The sequence below is a fragment of the Tyto alba genome, unplaced genomic scaffold (assembly GCF_018691265.1).
Source record: "Tyto alba isolate M040663 unplaced genomic scaffold, T.alba_DEE_v4.0 Super-Scaffold_41, whole genome shotgun sequence".
In the NCBI taxonomy this organism is placed as follows: domain Eukaryota; kingdom Metazoa; phylum Chordata; class Aves; order Strigiformes; family Tytonidae; genus Tyto; species Tyto alba.
In genome coordinates, this window is record NW_024881317.1 from 11,771,478 (window position 1) to 11,799,285 (window position 27,808).

Genomic DNA, 27,808 nt, shown 5'->3' on the forward strand with positions numbered 1-27,808 from the left:
GGCATCCAAGTTTACAACAGCAAAGATAAAAGCATGGGAAACCAAGATTTACTAGTTAGCAACAGCAATTCCTAAATTTGTAGAATCTTACAAAATAAAAATTCAAAGAGTTATAGCACAGTTAAGTGTCTTACTTTGGCTGCTATGACTTGATAGTTTAAAACCAAGTGAGGACACTGAGTATGAATCAGTACAAAAAAAAAAAAAAAAAGTAGTGTTTTAAAGCTGTCATTCTATCCGTGTCTCAAAAAGATGCAGCTGGATGCACCTCCTCATGTGGATGGAACGAAAAGTCAATAAGAAAATGTTTACCACCACCACATTTATCTACTTGATAAGAAATTTTTTTATAAAATCAGGCAAGACTAAATGTATACAGTACTATAATTACTCATTCTAGCTGTGCATATTAATGCAAGCATACAATTTTAGATGCCAGAATCATTAAACTAATGCAGAGCAGCATTTACTTTTTATGCAGTCAGACACAAGAGAAGTATTCGGAGGAAAAACACCCTATGGAGATAATGAATTGTAGTTTTGAATGAAATAATTTAAGAGGTCAATAATAAAGTTATGTAAACTGACCAAACTTCCCCTTATGTACGTTAATTTGTTTTTTCCCCTTTATTACAGAAAGGTTCTTTAGTAAAATTAAGTTCCTTATTCATAACAAAAACAGTTTTTACTACATCTCTGTGGGAAAAGTTATCAACTACATTTTTGTGTATGTGTATGTGATTCCTCAGGCAAGCACCGCAAGCTTTTATTCCTTTGATCAGAAATTATTCCAAAGAAACACTGAAGTATGCAATTGCAAAAGCAACTATTTCTATGCTTAGAATTCTGCATTTTCAAGAAAAACTAGCCATGATTTTTGAAACAAAAAACACAAAACCAAAACCCCACAGTTCTTGACAGAAAAGAGATCACAACTTGAAACACTGAACTGGATTCTAGGTGAGGGAACACAAATCAAGAAACACCACAGGAATTTAATCCCAATTTGCATACCAAGGCATTTAGTTTCATGTTATACTTTAATAAAAACTGTTTAAATTCCCAGAAACAAATTTTGGAATTACATTACAAAATAAAATACTTAAACAATATTTAGTTATGTACATTCTACTCCAAATATGGACTGTGGAAATTCTTTACATTCCTCTTAGAAATACATACAAACCACAGCACAGGTCAACAATCCACTAGCAATTAATAGACACAAGTCAGCTTAAAGGAAAAATACATGTGGAAAATTTTAATCTATTACTGCTTCAGTAACAGCATTTCAGTGTCTCTTTAGACTATATGTAGTTTGTTTTCCTTGTCCCAAAACATCATCCCAGTTTACCTCGTGTGTTGGATGGTTACTCATTAGAGTATGTCTTTCACAGAAAATGTTGACAAATATTAAGAACAGGAAATCAGGAGTTCAGAAAATTACAATACAGAAGAGTCCAGGCAGGTGTATGCTGTGTAAATCATCTAAAATGGAAGAAAAGGTAAAATTTACTCTGATACCTTATCATACCTATTTTATGGAAAATTTTACAGAGTTTACCCTTCATCTTACTTCAAAACACACCACTTCCGTTATTGCTTAAAAAATAACACATATATAAAATAACTAGTTTGTTAGGCTGTACGAACAAATAGTTTAAAGCTCTTTTACCAGTCTAGACACCACATTCATTTGAATCAGAGTTCATACCAAGTGCTGTACGAAACCAATTACATTCAAAGAAATGGATATCAACCTCCATTCCACATTTATCATCAGTATACACTAACAACAATCATCAATTTGCTGAGGACAGCGTAACAGAAATTCTCTTACATAGTCCCAAAGTGCAAATGAATAATTTATTAAGGAAAAAAATTAAATACAGTAGTTTTTCCTGCAGGTCACTGAATCTCACATGAAGTAGAAACTGTTTAGTTTTGGATGTGTTTTGCCACACAAAATAGAAGCAACAGTTCCCTGCTTCAACCGAATGTTTGTGGAAGCACAAACTCACTAATATTGGCATTGTGGACACACCAATTTTCAGAATCTTGTGTTCTGCTTCCCACCCCCCAAACAATTCAGCTGGGAACTTACTCATAAGTTACTTTGAAGCTGGTCTTAAGTTACTTGATGACAAAAAAATAAGACTGCTGCAATAAAGTGATCTTTCAGGCAAATACACTGAAAGTTTCTTCAGTTCATTAGAGATGGACCAAAGTAAGGTTAAACAAAAAGTCAGTGTTTATGAACCAGGGCATCAAAGAGAGATCCCAACTGCCTGAATCAAAGCAGTTTCAATGAAATAGGTGGCCACTAAAGTCCGGTGATGAGAACACAGCTTGGAACTAGTATTCTGTATTTTGTCTGAATACCATGTATACCAGTCACCAAATATCGCTCAGAAATCTAAACAGCAAAAGAATAGATGAAAAAATTGATAGGTATTTAAAACTGTGATGCCTAAGTTCTCCTATATACATACATATATATATATATACATAAAAGAAAGAACTTACATTATAATAATATCAAACTGCATAGAATTACAAAAGAAGGCAACTTGAATGACTGAAATTAAAAAATTTGAATGTTACCAACCCTTTTATTACTATTCTGGAATTTATATTATCATAGACTGTTGCTAGTAACAGCTATAACCCAGTTTAAGCAAAGTCTGCCTTAATTCCAGAGAATGCAGAAATGATTAATTCAGGCAAGTTGTTGCATGCTCTGCTTTCACGTTCTCCTAGCAGGTTTTGCTGTTAGCTGCTTCTCTCTTTCAAGTTCCTTCTCACGTTGCTGTTCTCGTTCTAGTTCTTCCTTCTGCCTCTTTTGTTGCAGCTTAAGTGCTCTTTTCTAAACAGAAAAGACAAGAAAATAATTGTAAGTTTCATAGCTGTATTTAAATTGGATCTACAAACAAAATCCCTCCCATTCTCTCAACATCATCTTCTTCAATCCACACTGCTTATGACTGAATGTTGCATAGACTGTTCATTTTTCCTTCCTCCCTCCCACTTCCATCTTACTGTTCAGAAGTGGCAAGTCTGTGTCTGCACAGGGGAAATACAAACCAGATTCCCTTCAGTCTCACTAAGAGCGTAAGGCAAGGTGCGTACTGTGTAATTTATTGTCTCCAAGAGAAAATCCTTTTGCTGAACATACTCAAGGACTCATCTTACCAGAATGTAACAGAGACTGACACGAAGTCAGTGAACTTATGCCACTGTCAATATTACATTAAATAGAAATTCTTACATTTATGACAATCTAGTTTTCAATAAAAAGGCATAGAAACTGAAACAACAAAGAGAAATAGTTGGAATGGAGTGGATTACACGACAGAACAAAGCATGATTCTTATACCACCTAAACATGATGATGACACAGATTTACTAGTAGTTCAGATGCATATGTTGCTTAAGCACAGGTAGGAGTAAGTGAAAGTTTAAGAACATACATGGCTTGGTGCTACTGAAAACATCCATTTAAGATAAGGACTGAAGATTGTATTTTAATCGGAACTTTTAGCATGCATGCAAAATAAAAGCTGGAAGTCAATAATATGTAATTAAATATCTATGTTGGAAAGTAAAAATACTTATGCCACTCACTTTTAACTTTGATGTCTTCTCATGGAGCATCATCATTTCATTTCTAATATTCACTAACTTGTTGTGATAATGTTTAGCTTCTGAAAACTTAAAAACCATAACCATTAAAGCAGTGACTGTCAAGTTGGAATAGTTGTTTTATAAAGCTACATAGCAAAACAGCAATCAAAACCACAGCAATTACCATAGCAGTTTGGTAATGGATTAAACACGTGCAAGCTCAAATATGAAGTTGACATATTACATGTATGAATACAGAGAACTACCATATATCAACAGATACACCCAGTAATCCACTGAATTAAGATTTGTTAAACAGAGTAAAAGTATTACCATTTTATGCACTATATATCAGTGTTTCATGTACCCTTCCTGCTAGTCTGGAGAGGTGCACAGAGCTCACACTGGATCCTCAGTCCTACTGAAAAATGGCATACATTTGCTTCAGCTACTGGTTTTGAACAACTAGACTTACTACCACTGGCTGACTGAGTCTGCTTTTCTTCCCAGTGCCCTTCCTATTTAAGACAAATATACTGGTTCCACACCCTCTCCAGAAACAATTTGTCCCAAATATCTGGACGGGTTGGTTCTCTTCCTGTAGGTCATTAAGAAGAAGGGAAATACACAAGTTGCTACTAATGTTTCAGCAAGAAAATCCGCATTAACAGAGATTTAGAAAAGCATTAGTAGTACTTACCAAAGCATTGATATCAAGAATGGAGTTACACTCTTTGAATTTTGAAATTTCTTGTTCCAATGTTTCTAGTAATACCACTTGGTTCTGTCTGAAACAAAAATGATGCATAAAACCAAAGTAAAGCAGCACGTATGCTTTTCAACCAGCCCTTTAAAGAAATACTACTTTTGATCATAACAATGCAAATACATGCTTCCCAATATCAGACTACTTTTATGCATTGCTAGGTGATTTCAATAGAGACACGAGTAAATGGTTTTAGAAAAACCCCAGCTGAACACACACAAATTCAGCTGGCATCATACAGCATGGCTATCCAGGATCAATGTCCAAAACCCCTGAACAGGCACTCTGAAGGCTGCAGCGAGTAAACAACCCAGGCTGAATGAAGGGAAAAACAATTTGCTCTTGACTTTCCACTTGGGTGCCTCTGCGTCATGCTGCAGGGCTAAGTTATTTCTGTATAGAGCTTGCATGGATCCTTGGTGCTTATTAAGGATCCTCCATCCCACGCAAATCAGCTAAAGTCTTTCCAGACACAGGCTGCCCTTGGCAGCAGCATAACCGCATCATGCATCGTGAAACCCAAACTGCTGTACCCTGCAAAACCTGAGATGGATCTGGGTAAAGCCCCTTCCAGTATCTCTGTATCCATGGCAGATCCAGCCCACATTTCAAATAAGCTATTATCCGTTATCAGTGAGATGCCAATGTACAAAGAATTCTTATCTGGTTAACTCCTTATTTATACTTTTAAAGTGTATCCTTTGCAACACAGTTTAGAGACTGGACAATAAACAATATGCCACACTACAAGGTGTCCTGAATATGAACTGCATCTCTGCAAGCAAATAAATCCAGCTTTCATCAGACTTTCCACTAATGAAGGGAATAAGCATTTAAGAAATCTACATGTCCTCTGCTATACCTGGCTTAGGGGATTTTAGTGTTCTAGCATTCCACATTCTTCAGTCAATGTTCTGATAGGCTACTTTGCAGCTTATACATCCCCCAGTACTCCTGCAAATCCCTTAACTACTCAGGATGCTATAGTCAGAACACAAAAACGCTACAATATACTATATTCCAGTTAAAGATAGCTAGAACATTATATTGAAAAAAAGTAGCAAACAAGATATGCACACATAAGAAGCTGGTTTTAAAAATCTGCTTACGTAAGTTCCTGTAGTGCTGATTTTGATCGCTGAAGATCAGGCAGATAATGAGAAATCAATCCTTCAGTTAGCTGATCCACAGCTTTCTCATCTATTAAAGGCAGATCTTCTACTACTCCTTCATCTGGAGATGCATCACTAGGGCCTACACCAAAGAATAGCAAGGTTGAATGTGACTGGGCAGCACACACTTCAAGTTTCATCCTGAGCAACTGTATTTTCCCATTTAAAAATTAAAAAGCATTTCAACACTGAAGTTATAATTCTTTGCACTTTACCAACGAAGCTGTGCTACCTTTTTCTTCCCCCTCTTTACCCCTCCCTTATCCCCTACCCTTTATCATGAGCTTCCCAGCGAACAGTTTTATCTGAACACCAGCAGAACAGAAAGATGGAAATAGAGTATTCCAAAAACTTCTAATAAAAAAAATTCAGAGTCCTCGAGTCTACTGAGGAAAAAAAAGAGGTAGTATCAGTTGTTCTGGCTATACATGAATACCTAAACATTAACACGCCCCCACACTCTTTGCTTTCAAAGTTAGAGAATGACCCTAGGCCCACCAAATAAAGGTCTTAGCCTGTCACTCAAGACATACGAAGACCTCCTTAAGACACCACACGCTGAACTCCAAGAGTTAGGCAACAGTTACTGTCAATTTTGTACGGGCAACCTCTGATTCTTTATAGCCTGCAGAGCTCTCGGTGGACAGTCAACTTTACCGGCGACACCGCATGGGAGCCACGGACGGCGGGGCCGGGCAGCGGGCCTCGGCGCGCAGCCAGGGCGGCCCCCGGCCGCCCCCGGGCCGAGCGATGCTGCCGGAGCCGCGCTCCCCGCGGGGCCTCGGCTCTGACCCAGCGCCGTCCCCGCCGGACTCCCCGCCGCCTCCGCCCCTCACGCACCCAGCGAGCGCCCGGGGCCGCCCGCCGCCGCCTCCTCCTCCTCCTCCTCCTCCTTCCCCTCAGGCCGCTCCGCCACGCTCATGGCTGCCGCTGTCCGCGCCGCCCCGCTCTCTGGCCGGGCAGGAGGCCGCCCGGGCTGAGGCCGGCACCGCGGCGGGGGCGCGGGGGGATCCGGCCGGCCTCCCTCGCCCCCCCGCGGCTGCCGCCGCCGCCGCCTTTCCCCCAGGCCCGGCGCCCCCCCAGAGAGCGGAGCCGCCGCTCCGGGCGCGGAAATGACGTCTGACTGACGTTGGGAGCCCCGGCCGCCCGTGGGTGTGGGCGGTGGCGGCCGCGGGTCCCGCCCCCGCCTCGGCGGGCTGAGGACGGCCCGGAGCTGCCGCGGGAGGAGCCGCCGGTGCCGGGGGGCCGAGGTACCGGGCGCGGAGCGGGGCTCGGCCGCGGACGCCAGGTGAGGTTTGTTCACCCGGGCGCCCCGGGGCTCCCTGAGCCGCCCCCGGGAGCGGCGCCCTCGGCCTGTGGACGGACAGACGGACCGACCGACCGACGGACGGACGGGCGGGCGGGCGGCTCGCAGCTCTCCGCAGAACCCGGCTCCCCGGGGAGTCAGCCGTGGGTCAGCCGTGGCCCGCGAGTTCGCGTTGCGGGGGGGTAACGGCGTTCAGGCAGAAGCGCGCACAGCACAGTCCCCTGAGGTCTCCTTCCGAGGGAAAAACCCAAGTAAAATCACTGGTCTTTCTTGAGGATGTATTTTCTCCTGTATTTAATACATTTTGATGTTATTCTCCAGAAACTGTGCGGAGTATTCACGACTCCTCCTTAGGAAATAAAATTCTGAGAGCTACTTTTGGTGCACGTACCTGTGTCTGCATCTCCCCCAACAGTCTGTATGGATAATAATAATTTCCAAGTATATAATTTTTTAAATTTTTCAATGAAAAATCACTTGTATGGTAGGATTTATATTTTTTTTTCTCTTTTATCTATAAAGGTCTTATCAGGAAAGGCAGACACAACCATGGAAAAAAACTAATGAAGGAATCACCCAGAAAGTGTTTGAATGACGTATTTCCATAAACCCCCAAGTTTTCAAGATTAAATTACATTCAGATAGTCCCACTAATGCTTTCCAGAAACAGATCAAGGCAACAAATGGACTTTTGAGATGATACGTGATCCTTAAAATTGACATTTTTAATGACAAGACTGTTGCAAATTCATTTATATTTTTCTTCATATGTATGTTCTAATTAACTATGGATCACAATTATGTCACTATTCTCTCATCAGATTAAAAACTCACCTGTCTTTCTTTCTTTTCCTGCTTTTGCTTTAAAAAAGAAGTATCAAAGGCCTGGTCTGAAGCCGGACTGCAACAGCAGGAACTTGTCAATTAACTTAAACAGACTCAGATCAAATTCTCAATTTCAACTGGCTAGCAATTTTACTTAAATTTTCTTTCAGTGGGAAAAAATTAAATTTTTTTTGAAAGTTTCACTGGGAAAGACTTCTCAGCTTCCAGATGGAATTTCTAGTAAGAACAAGTGCAATAATCACTCTGAAATAGTCTCACTTGAGATGTGGGAGTTTCAGATTTGTGCTCCTGCTTTGCCTGTTCCAGGCCCTCCCACGTCTTGCAGAAATAGACTAAGGACTGGAATATAAATTGGTATCTGTTTTTCAAGGCAAGTGAAAATTTAACTATTTATCAACCCAAATGGTCCGAAAAAGAGATTGACAGAAAGCCTCTCTTGTTCCTTTTTGTCTACAAAATGTTCTTTGTTTCACAGTAACTACTCCCCAAGTGCATTATCCTGTGAAGGATTAGGTAAGGTTTTATTCTAAGATAAAAATATGTTTGAAAAGGAAGTTAACCCTATAATAAGGAATGCAAACATTTGGTTAAACTAACAAAAAGCACAGTTACCTGCTGGTCTAAAAATGTAAAGGACTTGTCCAAAATCAGCACTAACGTTACCATTGTTGTCTAAAATAAGATACCATGCAATAATAAGCTCTGTAACCCACAGAGCCATACAATGAAGCCGCTTTAATTAATCAGAATGAAAATCATGCTGAGGACATCTCTATATAATTAGCTGAATTGGATTTGTAGTCCCTACACAGCAGCAGAGCTACCCAAAGGAGGCTTTATGTGAAGAGCCTAGGCTCTTTAGCTGATGGCTCTTCTACCCATCCATGGGCAGCAATATTTGTGAATCCCTATTTAATATCCTTGCATGCTTCCTTTCTTTCTCTCCTCCTCCAGCCCTCTGCTGTATTCCTGCATTTATTTGCAACTCCTAACCCTACAGCAATTCATCACTTACTTTCTATCTTCAGAGGCTTGTTGGAAGTTTGTACACAACTTTCTATCCCTCTTGCTGAGGTCTTACGCTCCCAGCAAGACTGCAGGCTCATAGGTGGGAAAGCTGTTAAATGTTGAACTACTGGTGAGACAAAATGCCTGTGTGACACTGTAACAGCAAATAATTATGTTTCCTTTAAATTTTACATGGTGGCAACTGTGTTCAGGAACTTTTAATGTAACACTGTCACCTACATTCTGGATTTTATTGTAACTGATTTAAGCAGTTACATATATATAGTAAGTCTAGGGACAGTCCGTCCGTGGTCATCCGTCCCCCACTCCCCCCCACCCCACTGGAAATCTGAGTAAAAATGGAGCTAAGTTATACTTTGAATTGTATTGCAAATAGTATGTTTTAAACCATCAGCTCTGAAAGCACTGTGTGACTTCAAGGATGGCAGTATGAAAAGGAAATATATCACATGAATAGGTCACTTCTTAAAGACTCTCTGTCCTTATGAAGTAGACTACAGAGACAGTACAGCCTTGGCTGTCATAATAAAGAAATGGAGTTACAAAAGGCTCTGTTCCATGGAAGTTCATCTTGACAATGTATGACTTGGTTCTTGACAACACTTCAGAAAAATCTGGTCCTAGTTATTCAGTAAAAGGCAAGCTGCCAAACCTTGGTGCAATGGTTTGTGGTGTTAAGTCCCCCCAACTAACTACCCTTCTTCAGTGCTGGAAGTTTCTGTTCCTGTTGACGGGGTAGCAGAATGGAGGATGAGCCCATAGGAATAGGCTCCCAATCCCCCAACGCAAGGCCCGACAATTTAAGACAGTTTTACAAGCAGTTGTTTTGGTGGCTCCTACCTGGCTTGTCATTCACACCTGTGTGCCCTTGCTCACTTGTGCTGGTACAAGAGAAGGAACTGGTGAAACACAGAGTGAGTTAAATCAGTCGGAGAGGAGAACAAAACCCTTTGGAATGGCTGAACTGGCACACAGCTGGGAGGCTTCCCCCGGCAGCAAGGCTGGCTTAACAGGTTCCCAGCCTCCACAGCTCCTTCCAAGTCCCACACTGTTCGCTGCCCCCTCAGCTGTCATATGGACAAGTATGCAATTTGTGATCTCAGAAGCAGTCTCAGTTACACTTACAAATATATCCCAACCCCTTCCAGTATGTATTTCTTAATTCTGGCCCATTTTAGGGACCCAGCTCATTGTCTGGCTGCAAGCTAATTGTTCTAGTAACCCTGCTGGGGGAGTTACGAGGTGGGTGAGGGCTGGGGATGACACCTCTTTAGCCACCCGAGGAAGAATAATTTGAGATTGCATGCTCAGGAAGATGGTCACATTATAAAGTAACAAGGGAGCTCAGACAAAGCATAATACTGTTTATTTTTGGACATCATTACAGAGAACAACAATAAGCAATCTCCACCCAAGGACAGTTTACTGTACAAGATTCCCCTCCTGCAGGGCCTGTTCCAAGAAGGGGCTTGCTCCACATCCCACAGTGCTGCCCCGATGCATGCCAGAATCTGCTATCAGCCCTGGGCCAGAATAGGAGTGCCTTTCTCCAAAACCTTGCAGTTTTATACAACTCTCCGGTCTTTACTTGGCAACTTCCTTCAACCAGGTCAAAAAACAGGATATGTACTTTCCTTCAGGCAGACTTGTTTTCCACAAACATTTATGTTTTAGGGAACTGACTGACGCAGTAACAAAATTTGGTCGTGGGTACAAACTGGCCCTGAGTTTGTGTAGGCTGAAAATTGGAAGAAAATTTCTAGTACTCAGACCAGCAAGGAGGGTGAATAACCTCTCAACAGAATTAATAAAGGCAAAAATCTAATTACTTTTAAGTTAGAGTATGGTTATGAAAGGAATTATACAACAGCAGGGCCTCTGAGGTTTGTTTCTCCCTACATCCTTTAAGGAATGTTCTGAAAGGCACATGTGACCGCCCACAACAGGACACTGCTCTAACGGGAGTTACTGGAAACGGTGTAAAGAACCGTGCCTTTGTAGACTGAGTAAAACCGTATGTTCGGGTTCATTCCTAAACTACAGTGACACTTTAATTTAGGATTGAATGTACTGCACTGATCTTCTAAGGAGAACGGCTAAACATTGGCTATTGTATAAGCTTGATACTTTGTATAAACAATGCAGGCCTTACTAATGGCTGTACCCTTGAAGAAGAGCTAAAAGATTGATAAAAGGGGAATGTCCTCCTCCAGAAGACCCCAAAGGCTGGATGATTGCTTGAGAAACATTAAGTCAGCAAAAAATCTGTGGTAACTGGGGGAAAGGTAAAGGTGGCAGTGGGAGATCATGACCACTGACTCAATTCAAGACCAGAAAGAAAAGACAAGACTTAACAAGACAAGACAAGACTGCACTTGCACTTGCACTTGCACTTGCACTTGCACTTGCACTTGCACTTGCACTTGCACTTGCACTTGCACCCTCCCCCTTGTGCCTGTAAGAAGCATGTGTGCTAATTTACATAGCAAGTGAGGCTAATTTAAATATAACTAATCAATAGCAGATGGAATGGTAAGACCAATTACAGACCAATGAGTGTAACTTTAGATAGGTTTTTACTAGTCATGTAACAAGATAAATAGGCTGCAGTTCCTTTGTGTGGTGTGACAGCTTTGTGGAATTACCACTTAGCACCCATCTCTGTGCTGACATGAAATAAAAGATATACCTCGACCCTATGCATATTGGCTTGCATACCCGAGTGAAAGAACCCTTATTTTGGGATAACACCTTTGATAGGGCAAGAAAGAAAAAGCTACACAAAACAAACTTGTGAATTTCAAAATTTGAAGCCAGAGCACGGAACTATGCAGCTCAGGTTTCCAGTGTACATGAAAACAGCTGCTTGTCTATTAACAGATCATATGTGGATTTTATGGCTTTTACAGTTAAAAATCTCTACCTCGCATGACATTTATCCACCAAACACAAACGCACGCAGGACGGGAGGGAAGCGCCGGTGCCGCACGGCCGGGCGCTGCTGACCGCCAACGGGGGACCCCTCGCCGTCCTCCGATGCTCCGCGGCCGCGGCCAGCCCCGCGCAGCGCAACGCGGCTCCGCCCCACCACCTCCACGGCGGGAGCAGGGCTCGAACCTGCGGCCCAAACGTGCGGCTGGCGCAGGCGCAGTGCCGGCGGGGGCCGCGGCGATCCGCGGGCGCGCAGGGGATGCTGGCTGCCGGCCCTGCCCCTCCGCTCCGCGGGGCTGGCTCGGCAGCGCGCAGGGGTTTGGTCTGAGGCGCGGTTCCCGCCCGCGGCGGTGCCGATGGATGTGACGCGCACGGCGGTGGCGGCGGCGGCGCTCCCCCTGCGCCGGCAGGGAGGCGGCCCTGCGCCCGGCGCCGCCTGCCCGGCCGCGCCGTGACCGGGGCTGCGCCGGAGGAGGGACAGGCTCGGCGGGTTGGCCCGGGGCTCCGAGGGGAGGGGTGTGTGTGACAGCGCGGTGCCGGGCGCGGAGGGGCCGCGGGGCGGTGGTGGGGCTCGGTAGTGCCGGGGCGCTCGGCGGCAGAGCCCCGCGTTGCCTCCCTGCCGGCCGGCCTGCGCAGGGCGCGGCGGGGGCCATGCCGGCCATGCCCTGACGGGCCGGCGAGCGGACGGGCGCCGCCGGCGAGCGGGAGCCGCGGCAGCGGGAGCCGCCGGCGGCGCATCGGCCGCAGCCGGCGAGGCCCCCGGGAGCCGCAGCCGCTATGGCTGGGCCCGGCCTCTGGACGAGCATCAAGTCCCTGCTGCGGAGGAGCGAGGACCCCTTGTTCCTGAACGACTCCAGTGCCTTCGACTTCTCGGACGAGGTGGGGGACGAGGACTTCCCCAGGTTTAACAAGCTGCGAGTGGTGGTGTCGGACGACGGTTCGGAGGCGGCCCCGGAGCCGCCGGTGAACGGGGCGCCCCTGGGCCTGCCCTCCGACGAGGACTCGCTGCTGGAGCGGGACGTGGCCCCGCGCAGCGCGCGGGCCGGGCGGCCCGACCCCTGCAGCGGCTGCAGCAGCCGGCGGGAGCGCTCCAAGCAGAGGAAGGTGAAGAAGCGGCTGACGCTCGCTGCCCTCCTCTACCTCCTCTTCATGACGGGGGAGCTCATAGGTGAGTCGGGGGTTTTGGTGCCGTCTCTCCGGGCCGGGTGCCTCAGGGCCGGTTACCCGGCTCCGGCCTCGGTTCTAAATGTTTACTAAGAGAAACCATCTGTCATTTCGTGAGATCAGAGAGATTAGCTGCAGGTTCAGGGAGCGTGTAGGAGCAAAGTCTGCCTGTATTTTCCATGCAAGAAAAGAAAGAGGAACTTGCAACTGCCCTTACCTGAATCTCATCAATCCCCCAAATGGTGTAAAACAGCTGGGTTTTTATACCTCTAATGGCTTTTTACTTATCTTTGTAAGTCTTTCTTGTAAGTTTGTAAGGTGTTTTTAGCAAGAGAGAACCAGCATTTTACATAACTAAAAGAAGATCATCCTCACTATTTTTTAATTACTGCCATAAAATCTTCCTGTGTTTGCAAGAAGATGGGAATACAGTTTCTAAGTGTGACATGTGCCATAATAACAGACCTAATATTGGGGGATATTTGTCCTTATTCACCAGATACAGCAGTACATTCTGTTACTTACGACTGAAAAGACAAAACCTGAGCTACCAATAACAGACCAGTGAGGAAGCCACTCTCTTGACAACCTAGTGTCCTGCTGTGCTCTGGACTAGCATATGCTCCATCCAGACAAATTTTATGAGCAAAGGCAATTAAAATAATAGGTATTTTAACACTTCCCACTATAACGCATAAGAATACCAAGTAGTTCGATTAAATTATTTGTGGTTTTTCTTTGTTAGTACTTGGCAGAAGTATGGTGGGTTTTTACCTGGAAATTTGTTCCTATGTAACCATCCGGTTGTTGGTGGTCAGAAGAATGAATGTGCTCAAGTTCAGCTTTTATCGCTCCCTCATAAAGGCATGCTATCACTTGCTATTCAGGTTGAAGAGAACCTGTGCTTTATACAACAGTCCGTACAAAACAACTGTGCTTTATTTAATAGGCTATAGCAGCATAGACTTGAAATAAAATTAAATGTTAAGGTACCCTGGATGTATAGATGAGCTATTAAATGTTATGTGTTCGCCATTATCTAATCAGTTTTACAAAGGACAGTATTTATCTTTTCATCTCTGTTGACTTATCAATATCGGTGTCCTGTTACCATCTGTCTTTTGGACACAGCCATGCCATTCAGTGCAGATGTCTGCTTGGTGCTACTCGGCCTCCTGAAGAATAAACTCTCTAATCCACTTTCCCCTGATTTGAAGTAGTGGGGAGCATTACGCAGTGCCAATACATTGATGGCTATGTTGAGTCAGGTCTCTCTAACAACTGTAACAGTTAGTTGCCTTTAAATTGTTTTAATTTTAACATACATGTCTGTATGAGAACTAATAAGATGGATTATTTGCCATAATTCACCAGCAAAAAAAAATCAAGTCACAAAAACTTTCTAGAAGTAAAGAACAGAGATGCCTCAGGTATGGTAACATGGGACCTACATCCTCCTCCTCACCTCTGTCAGCTTGGTCAGTAAGGACTCAAGATCTGATGTTTGTTCGTGTGAAGCGAGGTCATGCTCTTGGATCACTTGCCCTAGGGCAAATGTGAATTGTATCTTTAAGACAGAAAGTTCTACAAGATGGATAGGGAGCAAAATCATTGCTTGAGTATAAATAATACAGTTTGTCCCACATATGTAGAAGAAAAGTCCGTAGGAGAAATGGTGTGTTTTTCAGAGAGAGACCAGAATACTGACTATATCTGCACCGGTTTTATTTGTGGCCTTATTTCAGGAACGTGAGCTAATGGAAAAATGTGGTTTTGCCCTTCAACATCTCTCAGTGTGTGGTTAGTCATTAATAACACTGCCACAATACATTGGCTTATCACAGATAAAGCACTTCAGTTCAGACCTGTTGCAGGGATCTGGCTGAATGCCTCTGTTTGCCCCCCAGCTCCATTTTTTTTCTCTAAGATTTTGGTTCAGCATGAACTTGGGTAAATTTGATGAGCAACATAAGTGCTATATCTCACACATTGACATCCTTCAACATGAGAGCAATTTTATTTGATTGTATTAATATCTGAGTTCTGATATATGCCAAATTTAATTCATCTGAAGGGCCCCTTACTGAATAATATGTCTGAGCTGTCGACAGCTTGATACTGAAGTCACTAAGAGTGTATCTGTTAGGGGCTTCGGATCCAATTCACATTATTGTAGACCTCTTCATATTGCAGGGAGAGCTCTAGAAATAATAGGTGTTGAGAGAAAAAATACTTTCTCATCACTGTCACATCATCTGTTGTTTCTCCCTCACAGTCAGGACTTCTGCAAGCTCAGCTCTGGGTGATGCATTTGTCTGTACAAGGCATTGGTACTGTAGTGTGGGCTCATGCTCCTCAGGTTTATGTATGCTATTACCAGCCTTATTTCAGTATTTGGGCACTGAGGCAGACAGCACTAAGGGCCAGATCCATAAAATATTCAGGCATCCAACTTCCACAGAGAATTGATAGAGGACTTGGGTATCTCTCTGCTTTTGTGGGGCAAGTAAGCAGCAGCAAGAACAAGTAATTAAAGGTGAAGCCCTCAAGTCCTGGGTCAGTGTCCCACATGTTTATTTCACTCCAGTCCTGCATTGTGTTCTGTCTGGTTGGTTTCAAATTTTGGAACTTTTTGAATTGATCTGTATCTCAGGTGTTTGGGAAATCATATAGGACATTTTAATTGACTTTTTTCTATGATCTTTAACAGTTTTGAGTTTCTGAGAAAGAGGCAAAGACCCTGTCAGACAATTAATTTGCTCAGTAAAAATCTTTCTGCTGCCTGTTACTGATGTCAAGATGCAGGACATCTTGTTTGAGCACCTTTTTTTGTGAAATCTTGATTGGCATATTTTTTCCTAAGTATAGCCAAATTCATTACCCCAGCCCACCTCAGTGTTTTTTGTTTATTTTGATGAACAGACATTGTGAAAGTCAGATAACAACTTACACTTTGTGGGAACCATTTTGCATCAAGAAATGAAAAACATTGCAAGTCTTGGTTAGCTTTTCTGACAGGATTTTGATGTTTTCAGCTATGTTTAGAGATTTCTCATTAATCATCCATGAGGACTGCTGTCCTTCACAGGTCACTGAAAACAGTGGTGAGCCATCAAGCTGTCTATTTGTAAAGGTTATAGATGTCTTTTTTTTTTTTTTTTTTTTCCCTCCCCCCCAAGTTGCCAGTCGTGTTTCAAGAGCCCTGAGGCAGTACATTTAACTGAGCAATGAACCGATACATCTGGAAACAGAGAACCTTTGATTTCAGAATTTCATAAATCTCAATTATGTTTTCTTAATCCACATGCTGCACTATGATTAGCTTCAGTACCCAAATTCCTTGTTTATAATTTTGGTTTTGAAGTCTTTAAAAGTGAGAGGCTAGCTGAAATAGAACTGACTCATCTTTGAATTGATTCTTAATACATGTGAATTAACATACATACTTTAAATGATCATACCTGTAAACTACTGAATTGAATGTCCTTAGATATGAATTATTGTTTCTTCTGTGTTGATTATAAAAGAGGCTGAGCTGCGCATTTCTAAGTTGTATTTTCTTAAAATTATGGGAGAACACAAATTAATTAAGAAAGACCTAACTAATGTTACCCAAAAAGCTGATGAATTGCTATATCTTAAAAGCTCATTATTTTTGAGCTGTGATGGCCTTTAGAAAACTTCAGCCTCGGAAGAATTTAACTTAGAAACTTACAAACAACTGAAGAAAGGGGGAATCGAGGAAAGGAACTGGTTGAAATGTGGTGTATTTGGTAGTTACCTACAGTACAAGCAATACTACAGTATCAGCCATCCTGCTCGTGTTTGGCGGAGGGTGTAGCTCTGTCTGTGGGTGTGTACATACAAACACCCGCAGCCCCCCTCCCCCCCACATTTTATGACTAGTCTTGAAAGCAATCAGCCAGTTATGAACATCTCTTTGCTATTTCCTCATGGTCAGCCTCTGCACTAAGACAGTTTTAACAGTATACAAAGATACCGTAACATGAAAGGTTAGTTGGGGCCTGAAGCCGGCCAAATGGCTCACCAGCTGCATGCTTTACTCAGTAGAATTTACAGGCTGAATGGCAATCTCAAGGTAAAAAGAGAAACTAAATAATAGCTGAGCTGACACTAAGGATGTGATCTTTTCTGAGAAAATGGGGTTACCTTCATGCATATGGAAGACAACGCAGCCTGTCCTTGATTCCCCTTTGGATAAGAGATGCTTAAGAGAGAGGTGCGTTATTTAAACTGCTCACCCATCCAATAGTAGCATTAGCAATTGAATTGGAACAAAGATATTAACCTCTGATCTGAGGTTATTTGTCTCAATGCAGCTCATAATTATGAGAAGAAATTATGGTAGTAACAAAAACGCTATGCAAGTGAAAGTCATTGCCTGCAATATATATTGGCAGGACTTACACAACCCTGTCAGGACAGAGAATAATGAAGGTTAAAAGATAATGTAATAAAAATAAGAAGTGGGCAGGGTAAATTTCCTTGCCATTGAGTCATTTGATTTCTGTCCCTGTTCCATAATGACAAAATATTTAACAGATGTAGTTTAATAAAAGGATCAGCTGATTAAACATATGCAATAATATATATAGAAAAGATAAAAACTATTTTGGGCCTGATCTTGCAAATGTTATGATGTAAGTAGTCTCTGTGAGAGTAACAGGAATGAATCCTTTCTATGTTACTCTTAATAGAAAGCACGCTTCACTGCCTTTCTAACTACAGTAGCTTTAAATTATAGCATGGCATTGTGATTGAAATGGCAAAACCCCCAGTTTAGTGAGTATAAGAAGGATTCTCATACACTTAATGCACTGTGTTGAAGAAAACCAACAAACTGTAAGCTGTGCCAAAAGGATATTATCTAGAATCATTTATATCACGTCCTGACTTTTCCAACTTTGTTTTCAGGTGGATATGTTGCTAACAGTCTAGCAATTATGACAGATGCACTTCATATGTTAACTGACCTTAGCGGTATTATTTTGACCCTGCTTGCTCTCTGGCTGTCTGCAAAATCTCCTACGAAGAGGTTCACTTTTGGATTTCATCGCTTAGGTATGTAGATATTAGCTTTTGCTATTATCAGAGTATTTTAAACAACAACTGTAAAGATCACCTAATTCTAGAAGAATAGGTAACTAGAAAGAAAGTAGCAACAAATCGAAAAGTTGCTTTATGTTTAACACCCTGACTCTAATGTCCTTTCACTGGCCATTGTGGCTCCACTGCATAAGTTGTATTGCCTCAAGGGAATAGGTAATAAAAAAATTAATTTTAAAATTTTAAACCTCATCCAAAAGTTAAGTTTGAGGCAGAGTTTCACTCCCTTGGAGCAGGATGAGTCTCTCCATCTTTGTGGAACTAGGACTCAGTGGATTCAGGGTTAAATTCTAAAAGCTTGATTCCTTTTCCATCTTAAAGAGTAAGGTTGGGGAATTAGATACATGATGAGATTGTACATATGACTTCATACAAATAAACCATGGCCTAAAAAAGTTTGAAAGGTTCAGAGGAGGGAAGCTCTCGCCAGCAAGAACAAGGGTGGATATGCAGCTGTGTTTCACAGCCCATCCATAGTTACTGGGCTGTTGCAGTAGGTCAGGCCTCTGTGCACCTTTGTGCATTTGAATTGTTGAATAAAATAGGGACACATTCTTTGGTCACTCACTGCTGTACCATGTTAGTGCTTGTGTGACACACTGAGGAGCTTGTTGGTGCAGGAGCTGTACATGTCAGTCAGTTGTTCACAACAGATTACTGCCAGTGCCCAGGATTGATGGACTTCACTAAAGTTATGACACTGGAAATGTAAAGATGATAAAGGGTGTTTTCATGTGGTTGCTAATTGGATATAATAATTCATAATATACATCTGCAGGTCTTGTAGACATTTTACCAAAAGCTTCAACCTTTATTTTTCATGAAATAGGTAATTTCCAGTGTCACAGTTTGCACCTCTTCTCTATACGTTCTATAGTGTATATTTTTCAAGGAATTTCAAAGTCTTGTGTAGTCATTATTTGCAATTTTTATTTTGGCTGCTAGAACAGCAGTAGAATTCAACGACTCCATCACTCCTAGTCATTTGTCATCAGTTAGTCACTAATGCATGAATACATAACTCTGTACACTAGCAAAGATCTTTGGGGCTTTAGCAAGAAAGCATTAACAATGCCAGCATTTCCCATTACAAACTTTTCTTTCAAGAAGTTTTAATTTTGCAATAGGAGCTCCCCTAATACTGAAACCTGACCTTGCAGGTATGCCCCTGGCACTTGCTCATACTCTCCAGGAGGATGTTTGCTAGTATATACTTTAACTCTATTTAAAAATCATTTAAGTAGTTTATATGTCCTTCTAACTTCTCTAAAACCAAATAGTACATATGTTGAACATGCCATGGCCAAACTTAAAACAGGAGTTAATCTTAAGAGAAATAAAAGAAGCTTACTTAACCATTAAAATCTTAGGCCTGTAAATTTTCACTGATTTTTCAATTAATTTGAGGACTCCATAACACTTTGCAAACACACATCCCTGAGGATTCCTGCCACCTCACTTTCTGTTTGTTTTGTTTTGGTTTTGGTTTTGTTTTGTTTTTTCTTTTTTGGTTTTGTTTTTGATGTGGTTTTTTTTGTGTTTTGTTTTGTTTTGTTTTTTTTTTTCCTTCCATTTTACTACCAAGAAAAATATTGGCCAGACTGATCCAGTGGTGGCCCATGGGCCAGATCTGGCCCACAGACTTAGTCCATATCACCCATCATCATCTCCCTGGGAGAAGCTACATGGAGCAGCTTCTCAGTTCTGCAGCAATTACTCCTTCTTTTCTGCTGCCCAGCACCAGTAGGTGATCAAACACTAGAAGGTTTGGTTGTGGAGTCTCTGCAGTTGGAAATACTCAAAACCCAATTGGACACAGTCCTGAGCAACCTGTTGTAGTTGACCCTGCTTTGAGCAGGACTACAGAGTTTCTAGGGGTTCCTTTCCACCTCAGCCATTCTGTGCCAGCAGCAGCAGTGCAGGCTCCTCTTTAGGAGGAGAAGTAGAGCCTGGGAGTGGGGGAAGATTTTCTGTGGCTGCAGTGAGGAAGGGGAAGTGAGTAAAGGCCCTGCAAGAGACCCCCAAACCTTGACCTAGGCTCTGCAAGTACAGAAGATGGGATGGCTCAAAATTACTATACACTTTTTTTTTAAAGTCACATTTGTGAAATTTATTTGCTTGATTTAGGCACCCAGTCTGAATGCCGTGGCCTGAGGGCCTGGTTTCACAAATCAGTGAATACTGGCAATGGAACAAAACTGCTTCTAGGGTATATCCTCGCTGTAACACATTTTTCCACATAACCTGTATGTACGAAGCTTGTCAGCAAATAATATGAGCTCAACAATAGCTTGAATTTCATGAGAGATGTTAAAAAATGACAGAATGTTAAAAATAGGGTACAGATTGAGCATCTGTCACAGAAAAAATGTGGAGCATTTGTGTAAAGCTAGGAGTATGTACAAGAACTGTCTCATTGCTGACCTGCTTTTCATTAAGTTTTAAGATAATTTATACATACAGTAAGCATGAAAACATTCTAATGAACAATGTTTCTGGTGCTCATTACCACTTTTGTTTGTAGAACGATCAATTTTCAAACTCGTTCCCATAAACATTGCATTGTAAAGACAACAGACTTATTAGTTGTCTAGTCAAATTCCAGAAGGGAATTAGCACTAGTTTTCATTTATTTGAATTCTCTTTGAATACATAGTATGTATGCTCCATATTCAGTTTTATTCCATTTTCAGTGGTGAAAAGCTAAGCTGACAGACTCAGGAATGGATTAGAATAGTGAAGACAAAGTAATGGAAATTACAGTCATGTCTAAAAAGGATTATATTCTTGAAGCCAAAAATAGTTCTGTTTCACCATCAAGTGGAGATACCTCCTTCTCAGCAAGACACTGAGCAGATTTAAGCTTAGATATGGAACTTGGCATTTTTCCATTGCTGCAGAGACAATGTTAGTAATGACAGAATCAGTCAGTCCACTGAGACAGTGCATAGTTCATTTCACAAGAAGCGAAAGATCTCGGCACAAATCTACACTGCTGACATGACAATGACTGTGAAAGAAACTGCAAGGAAAACACTGTTTTCTGCTGCAGAAAACATGGTTTTAGATTGTAAAACCACAACATGTTGTTTCTCTGGTAAATGTTAATGTGCTATGGCTTCACAAATTTTTTAAAAAAGCATTCTGGAAAACATTCTAAGCAACATATTGGGGTTTTTAAAGGGTGTTGCCCTGAATAATCTGCCTGCTTTGTAAAGAACGCTGCCACTTGCATGGATATTTCCAGAATTTTCATGTTGCTCTGAAATCATCTGAGATTGTGACAGTTGCCTTTCAGAGCCTTCTTACTGCCTGGTAATGCTGGTACTCATCCAGGCATTGACACACTACCGAACAGCTGAATGTGTTGGTGTTTCTTCTCCCATAATGATGTTAAAAATTCACTGTATGGATCAAGTGATTTTGGTGATATTAAAGTGCTTATATAGCTGAATGTGTTTTACTGTAATATTCAAGAAATAAAATTAAGGCACTTCTTTGTTAGAAATTACATCTTCTGCAGTAACCAAAGTTGTACTGTGCACTGACAGTTTCAAAGCAGAGGGAGAAGGGAGGCGATTCTCAGGTCGGTACTCTTATAGCTATGGTATAGCCACGAGCAGAATTTTGTCCTTACTGGGGAATAAATCAGGGCAACGTGTAGGGCAAGAGGGAAAAACAGCCACTGCAATTCCCAGTAAATTAATTCCAACTCTGATCTTTGAATTCACACAGGGAGGCTAAGATCCCAGTGATCCATCTGGCAAGTGACAGTAATGAGCATTACACATAATGATTACAGATCACTCAGCCATGGCTGTGGAGTTACATGCAATACAATGGAGCTAACATTAAGGTGTCCCCAGTGCTTTCCATAAAGCCCTGTATTAATTTGCTTATAACTAAGACAGTCTTTTAACAGGGTCAGTGTTTTCTCTGTCATGTATCTTGCCTTTTTTTTTTTTTTTTTTTTTTTTTTTTTTTTTTTGTTTCAGCTGCAACAGGGCAATAATTTTCAGAATAAGAAGCCAGAGGGTACAATTATGTTTGTGTTAAAAGGAATCTAGTTATCCATTTGGAAATACCTGTATTCTTTATAGTAGGACTTTAAAACTGTAGTGTGGTCTCATCCTCCTTGGGTTTATGTATGCTATTACCAGCCCAATTTCATGGCTTGGGTACTGAGGTGGACAGCACATAACGTCCCGACCCATAAAATACTCAGGCCTATTTAACTTGCATCAGAACAGCAGGAACCTTGTAGAAAGCTGTAACCACTTTCTGCAGATGTAAATGGCAGTGGAAGGTGCAAGACAATGAAATATTAGGAGTTTTATTAACTTTCTGATTTTCTCTTTATTTATACGTATGTGACCTTTTGAAAGTCCCTGCTGATCAGATAAAATTCCTACACCAAAATGCTGGCTACAACACTCTTACTTTTGTGAAAGATGAATATTTGGCAAACATTAGATAACGTTAAAACAGCATACTACAGCAATACATGCACGTTAAGCAATCCTTCATAGCTGAAAACTGCAATAAATAGTATGTATGTACACATATGTCAAGAAGCTTAGGAGTAATATGCCTGAGAAGTCTGTACTGTTCGGTTTCTTAACCTTCTTATAATTTTTTCTCCATCCTAAATATAAAAGGATATATAAAAGTCTAAATCCAGCTTAATACTGAGGACACTTGAAATCAGGCTTTCTCTTATTTATAGGCGGGCTGGTGATGTCTGAGATCACCTGACTTCCTCTCCTGAGGACAGGGCTTCTTCTGCAACTTCTCAGGCAAAAGTTCTGGGTTGTCTGAAGAAGTCCCAGTCATCGCCCGTGCAAGACTTTTCATAGAAAACATAATTTGAGAGATATACCGACAGGGAAGTGTGAAGGAGTTAACTCCATTTGTTAATCCTATTTTAGTAGTTTTATTTACTGCACAACTTGTTAGTTGTGCATTAGAGTTATAATTCACATAAAATAGTTAAAATACTTAAGGCTCTATACACATTCTAATTTGGAAATAGAAACAGATCTGAGACTCATTTTTGTAATGTTGTTTCCTTTCTGTTTGCAGAAGTATTGTCAGCCATCATTAGTGTATTGCTGGTTTATATCCTTATGGCATTCCTCTTGTATGAAGCTGTTCAAAGAACTATCCATATGGACTATGAAATAAATGGCGATATCATGCTGATTACAGCAGCTGTTGGTGTTGCAGTTAACTTAATGTAAGATCTCCCTTTCTCTCCATTAACACTCATAAATGTATTTCTGAATAAGCTGCTAATTCATGGCCTGTAACTTTCTCATGGGATATAATTTTGCTGGACCTCTTAATTTTCGTAAATAAGACGATACTGAGTATTACTTTTTTCAATTTTTTGGCTAAAAGGAAAGACAAAGAAAAAAAAAAAGGACAAAAAACCACCCACAAAAAAAAAAAACCCTAAAGCCTGTTTCTTGGAGTGTTTTTCTTCTTTCCCTTTCAGAATGGGTTTTTTGCTGAATCAGTCTGGCCACCTTCACTCCCACTCCCATTCCCACCCTCGCTCTCATGTACCTCAGTCAAACTCTCCTAACGCAGCCCACAGCAGCAGCCATGGACACAGCAGCCTTGCCGTGAGAGCAGCGTTTGTACATGCCCTTGGGGACCTGGTACAAAGTATTGGTGTGCTCGTAGCTGCATATATCATACGCTTTAAGGTAAGGATGGGCTAGTCTTTGAGGCAGGGTGGAATTTTTTTAATTTCAACTCCAGTGATGAAATTAAAAAGGGACTTGTTTTCTTAAATTATTAAGAAAACCTGTGGTATTCTATTACAAGATTCATACCTTCATGCAAAATAAGCAAAGATTATTATGTGTTTTGTAACTATTAAAATAAAAAGAAATATTCATGAAAGTTGGAGCTACAAGTAACTGCATTTTCTGGGTCACATTTTTATAAGTGAGCTTATTTTCGTACATCCTTTAACACTTTGGAACTTCCCTTGCAGCCAGAATACAAGATTGCCGATCCTATATGTACCTATGTATTCTCCATATTGGTGGTTTTGACAACAGTTCGAATTCTGTGTGACACAGGAGTTATTATTCTGGAAGGTAAGATCTGTTCACGGTCTGCAGTACTTCACATGCCAAATGCCAGTGAGCGTTGGCACTTTTTTGACATCATGATCACCATCTCTAACGAAGTGTATTGTGTCTGGAGACCTGTTTATCCTGCTGCTGCTTTAGTGTGTTGGTTCTTGATGGCTCATCTAAGTTGCAGCATTCTTTAGGTGTCTTTCACCTCTGCCAGAATGACACAACTCCTAGCTCTGTTCACCATTGACCAGCAGGAGATGGTATAGTAAGATGTACAGAACTTTCTAGGGTGTCTACAGTGGCTATCAGCTAAACCAAGTGAACATTAGCCCAGACCCAGTTCTATGCTTTAATTACTTCTAAAGTTAAAGTGAATGTGAATGCATGTAAAAGGAGGAAGGAAGCTTTGGTCAAATGACTGGTCAGGTGGTTCACGCCTGTGCTGTCTTCCCCTCTTCCACAAGTACTGTTTTTTATTTGCGTTCTACTGTTACCACAGGGGAAGCTACAAGTAAAGACTGGTGTAAAAAGGAAGAAGAAAAAAACAAGAAAAAGCTGAAAGATGCTCTCAACATTCTTTGCATTATCATAGCTAACATGCCAACTATTACTGCTTGATCTAGTACTTTTACCTTATGAAAGTGAAGAAGTTGGGGATGGGAGAAAAATCCTAGGTTTTAGCTGTACATTCCTAGCTGTCTCATGTGAGCCATTATTGACTTCACTTTTATTATGTTACGAGGTTAAATCAGAGACCTCAAAATAGTCAATGTCAAGTGCTTTTGCTGTCATTTAGGAGGGAAAAAAAAAAAAAAAAAACACCCAGCAAAATGGAAGCTCACTGAGAAGGCAGAAATGGAGAAATTTGCTTAAGCAACCTCACTTAGCTCCAAGGCAATAGCTAAGACTTGGCTGAAGAAAACAGATAAGACAGACTAATGTTGTATCAGATTCCAGATGTTTTGAGTTGTAGCTGTTTGCATAGGCATCCCAGCTGTCATAAAAATCTCAGAATTAATGATGTTATTAAAAGCGATGATAGGTGTGCTTTATATATGCTACAGAATTTTTCCAACTCAAATTCAGGATCTCCAGAGAGTGGACTTGCACTTAGATTGGAGACTACTGCTACATCAAGGTCCTTGGATTTGTATCAGCTTTCAGTATTAATTTTAACTTAAGTTTCATCATTTTACTAGGAATGCTAAATTAAAAACTTAAATTATTATCTAATACAAGCAATAAGATTATAGCTTTTAATATAGATTGATCAGGCAGCATGGAAGTCTATCAGTAGCATGATGTGAGATATTAAAATTTAAGTCCGTGTTTCCTGGGAAAAAGAAAACTGTAGAAATAATACCAGGCAGTTAGCTAGTTATTTATCAGCTAAATAATTTTCAATGGTCTTCACTAGAAGGAAAATTTTGTTTAATGAGACAATCTTAGACAATGAACTTCCAAAAGAGATGATTCTGGAACTAACATAATTTAAAAGACAGTGAGGCATCAGGTTCAGAGAGGAGTCATTCAAAAACTGAAGAAATTTGAGAAGCAAGTGGCTGAACTCCTGATAGTATATATAATCAAATTCCATAAAACTGGAAGATAAGGCGTAAAAATCTATCATAGAAACAAAGATATTCAGAAACTGAGTTTATTCAGTGTTTTTGTACTAGTTTTTGACACATGTTGATAATCTAAAACTTTGATTCTGCCCTTTTTACAGCTAAGGGGTGAAGTAGGGAAGCTAGAGGTGCTGTAGCTCCTGAAAATACTACATCCAGGAGGTCCTGGTCAGCGTTATCATTGATTCGTGAACTTGACATGCAATAAGACAGAAGTCATACGTGTTAACCAATGCATATGGATTACTATGAGCTTCTGAAAATTACACCGGTTATGTGAAGAGAAAAGTTTCAGGAGACAGGCCCTAGCATTTTTTTAGATTCTGACCCGAAAAGTCTGGTCTAAGCAGTTACTAGGGGTTAGAAGCTGCAGTAAAGTTGTCTACACAAGTATATTGCTCCAGAGGATCTAATGCTGGCTATTGCCAGAGAGCAGATTCTGGACAGGACAAAATACCTTTAAGACAACACTGCAACTCCTGTAGAAATTTTATATACATCCTGGATTTAGTATGCTGATGTCCATATTTTTCTCTGTTGATAACTTGGAAGCTGTTAATCACTTCCAACAGCACAAATTAGAAACTCTTTTGACACTGGGATCTGTCATGACATTTTAAAGGCCACTGAGAGTTTGCAGAAGACAGAATTAATTTTATCTCATGTTTGGTATCACAGGAGTTCCAAGGCATTTAAACGTGGATCGCATCAAGGAAGACTTGATGAAAATTGAAGATGTTTATTCTATAGAAGATTTAAATGTTTGGTCTCTCACTGCAGGAAAAACAACTGCCATAGTCCACTTGCAACTAGGTACGCTGCTCTATAGCATAATTCTAAATTAAATCCAAGTGTAGAAAAAAATTGCCACTTCTTGATATTGTTACTTAAGTTGAACCAAGAAATATCATCTGGGAAAAAAAATCTAACTATGGTTTTATACAGTGAGGTATAGAACCCATTGGCCCAGAAAGACATTGCCAAGGACATGGTAAATGAAAATTGTGCAAAGAAAATATATTCATACTAGAACATCTAATACAGATTCTTTGGATAGAGGGGGAAAAAACCCAAAAGCCTCTCCTCAGCAATTCCCTTATTTTGACCCAGGAGACAGGGTGAGGTTCTAATGTGGAACAATCTGACATACAAAAAATAAATATGTTTTGCCAAAACATATGCTGATTTAGACATCTAACAGTACCATGAATATTAATTCTTAATAAAGAAAGCTCAGGAATTTTTTTGGGTGGGTAGGGGTGGTGTCTAACACAAACATTTTTGTCAAGATGTGATTCTAGTTAAGAGGATATAGACCTAAAGGTATAAAGTAATACATAGAGAGTACAGAGTGACCACAGAACTATAATTAATAAATGAGTGTGAACAAAGATTATTCTAATTGGTGACACTGTGATAAATTTGAGAAGAGCTAGATTGTCCAGGTTTCTTGAGGAGTGAATTGTATTAATTATTTTCTTGATCTTCCAGTCCCTGGTAGTTCATCTAAATGGGAGGAAGTTCAGTCCAAGGCCCGACAACTGCTGCTGAACACATTCGGAATGTACAAGTGCTCTGTCCAGCTTCAGAGTTACAAACAGGAAATAAGCAAAACCTGCGCAAGTTGTCAGAGTTCCAGTGCCTAATTTCTTATGTTTTGGGAACTGCTGCCTTATTCTTTATCTTGTAGTCAAAGACTGAGAGCAATAAATGCAAAATGAAAATGATAAAATAGAAAGCATTAATATGTGGATTTGTACCGTGTAACGTGCAGCAGGGAGAACTGGTGCTGCAAAAAGTGCAGTGGTTGCCCTACAGAACATATTCCACTCTCTCCCTTGTACTGGTTTATTCAATTTATTATGATTTTGAGACAAAGCTCTTTTCAGATTATTGTTTACAAACTGCAACATGGCTCTGCAGATACCTCACATACTACAGTCCAATATTGTCCTTTAAGACCTACGTACCACAAAGTACCTGCACTCCAACTGGAGCATCAAGTATTCAGTATTTCAGTTAAAGTCTCTAATGTTGATCATGCCAAGGTTCCATAATATGTCATGATCCCTGAATTCATTATACAGTATTTTTCCAATAGTTATTTACATACAGCATCT

General features: G+C 41.0%; 2 protein-coding genes across 8 annotated transcripts; one reads left to right on the top strand and one right to left on the bottom strand.

The window, feature by feature from the left end:
- Positions 1–303: 303 nt before the first annotated feature.
- On the bottom strand, positions 304–6,697 carry BLOC1S6 (biogenesis of lysosomal organelles complex 1 subunit 6). 7 transcript variants are annotated; one of them, XR_006166620.1, is made up of 6 exons: positions 6,403–6,687; positions 5,500–5,644; positions 4,325–4,412; positions 3,625–3,711; positions 2,609–2,866; positions 304–1,488 (listed from the first exon to the last, which is right to left on the bottom strand). XR_006166620.1 is itself a non-coding variant. In XM_042804280.1 (5 exons), exons 1-5 carry the CDS (start codon positions 6,482–6,484, stop codon positions 2,747–2,749), a joined length of 522 nt encoding a protein of 173 aa, XP_042660214.1. In that variant the 5' UTR covers positions 6,485–6,687; the 3' UTR covers positions 1,848–2,746. The 7 variants fall into 7 exon arrangements, 2 of the variants coding, with proteins under 2 accessions (XP_042660214.1, XP_042660215.1); XR_006166619.1 differs by having other exon boundaries at positions 2,527–2,866; XR_006166618.1 differs by having other exon boundaries at positions 2,105–2,866.
- A 5,214-nt stretch (positions 6,698–11,911) lies between these two features.
- On the top strand, positions 11,912–27,420 carry SLC30A4 (solute carrier family 30 member 4). Its single transcript, XM_032982937.2, has 7 exons — positions 11,912–12,842; positions 17,774–17,920; positions 23,048–23,201; positions 23,463–23,676; positions 23,970–24,075; positions 26,367–26,501; positions 27,180–27,420. The coding sequence occupies exons 1-7, from the start codon at positions 12,452–12,454 to the stop codon at positions 27,332–27,334; spliced, it is 1,302 nt and encodes a 433-aa protein (XP_032838828.2). The 5' UTR covers positions 11,912–12,451; the 3' UTR covers positions 27,335–27,420.
- The last annotated feature ends 388 nt before the right edge of the window (positions 27,421–27,808 follow it).

What these genes read in the sequence shown, in the direction of transcription:
- BLOC1S6 (XM_042804280.1), bottom strand. Translation starts at nt 6,484, where the DNA reads ATGAGCGTGGCGGAGCGGCCTGAGGGGAAGGAGGAGGAGGAGGAGGAG. An exon ending in CGGCCCCGGGCGCTCGCTGG is followed by an intron (nt 5,645 to 6,402) that starts GTGCGTGAGGGG and finishes TCTTTGGTGTAG; the next exon opens with GCCCTAGTGATGCATCTCCA. An exon ending in TTCTTGATATCAATGCTTTG is followed by an intron (nt 3,712 to 4,324) that starts GTAAGTACTACT and finishes ATGGTTTTTAAG; the next exon opens with TTTTCAGAAGCTAAACATTA.
- SLC30A4 (XM_032982937.2), top strand. Translation starts at nt 12,452, where the DNA reads ATGGCTGGGCCCGGCCTCTGGACGAGCATCAAGTCCCTGCTGCGGAGG. An exon ending in TTTTGGATTTCATCGCTTAG is followed by an intron (nt 17,921 to 23,047) that starts GTATGTAGATAT and finishes TTCTGTTTGCAG; the next exon opens with AAGTATTGTCAGCCATCATT. An exon ending in CATATATCATACGCTTTAAG is followed by an intron (nt 23,677 to 23,969) that starts GTAAGGATGGGC and finishes CTTCCCTTGCAG; the next exon opens with CCAGAATACAAGATTGCCGA.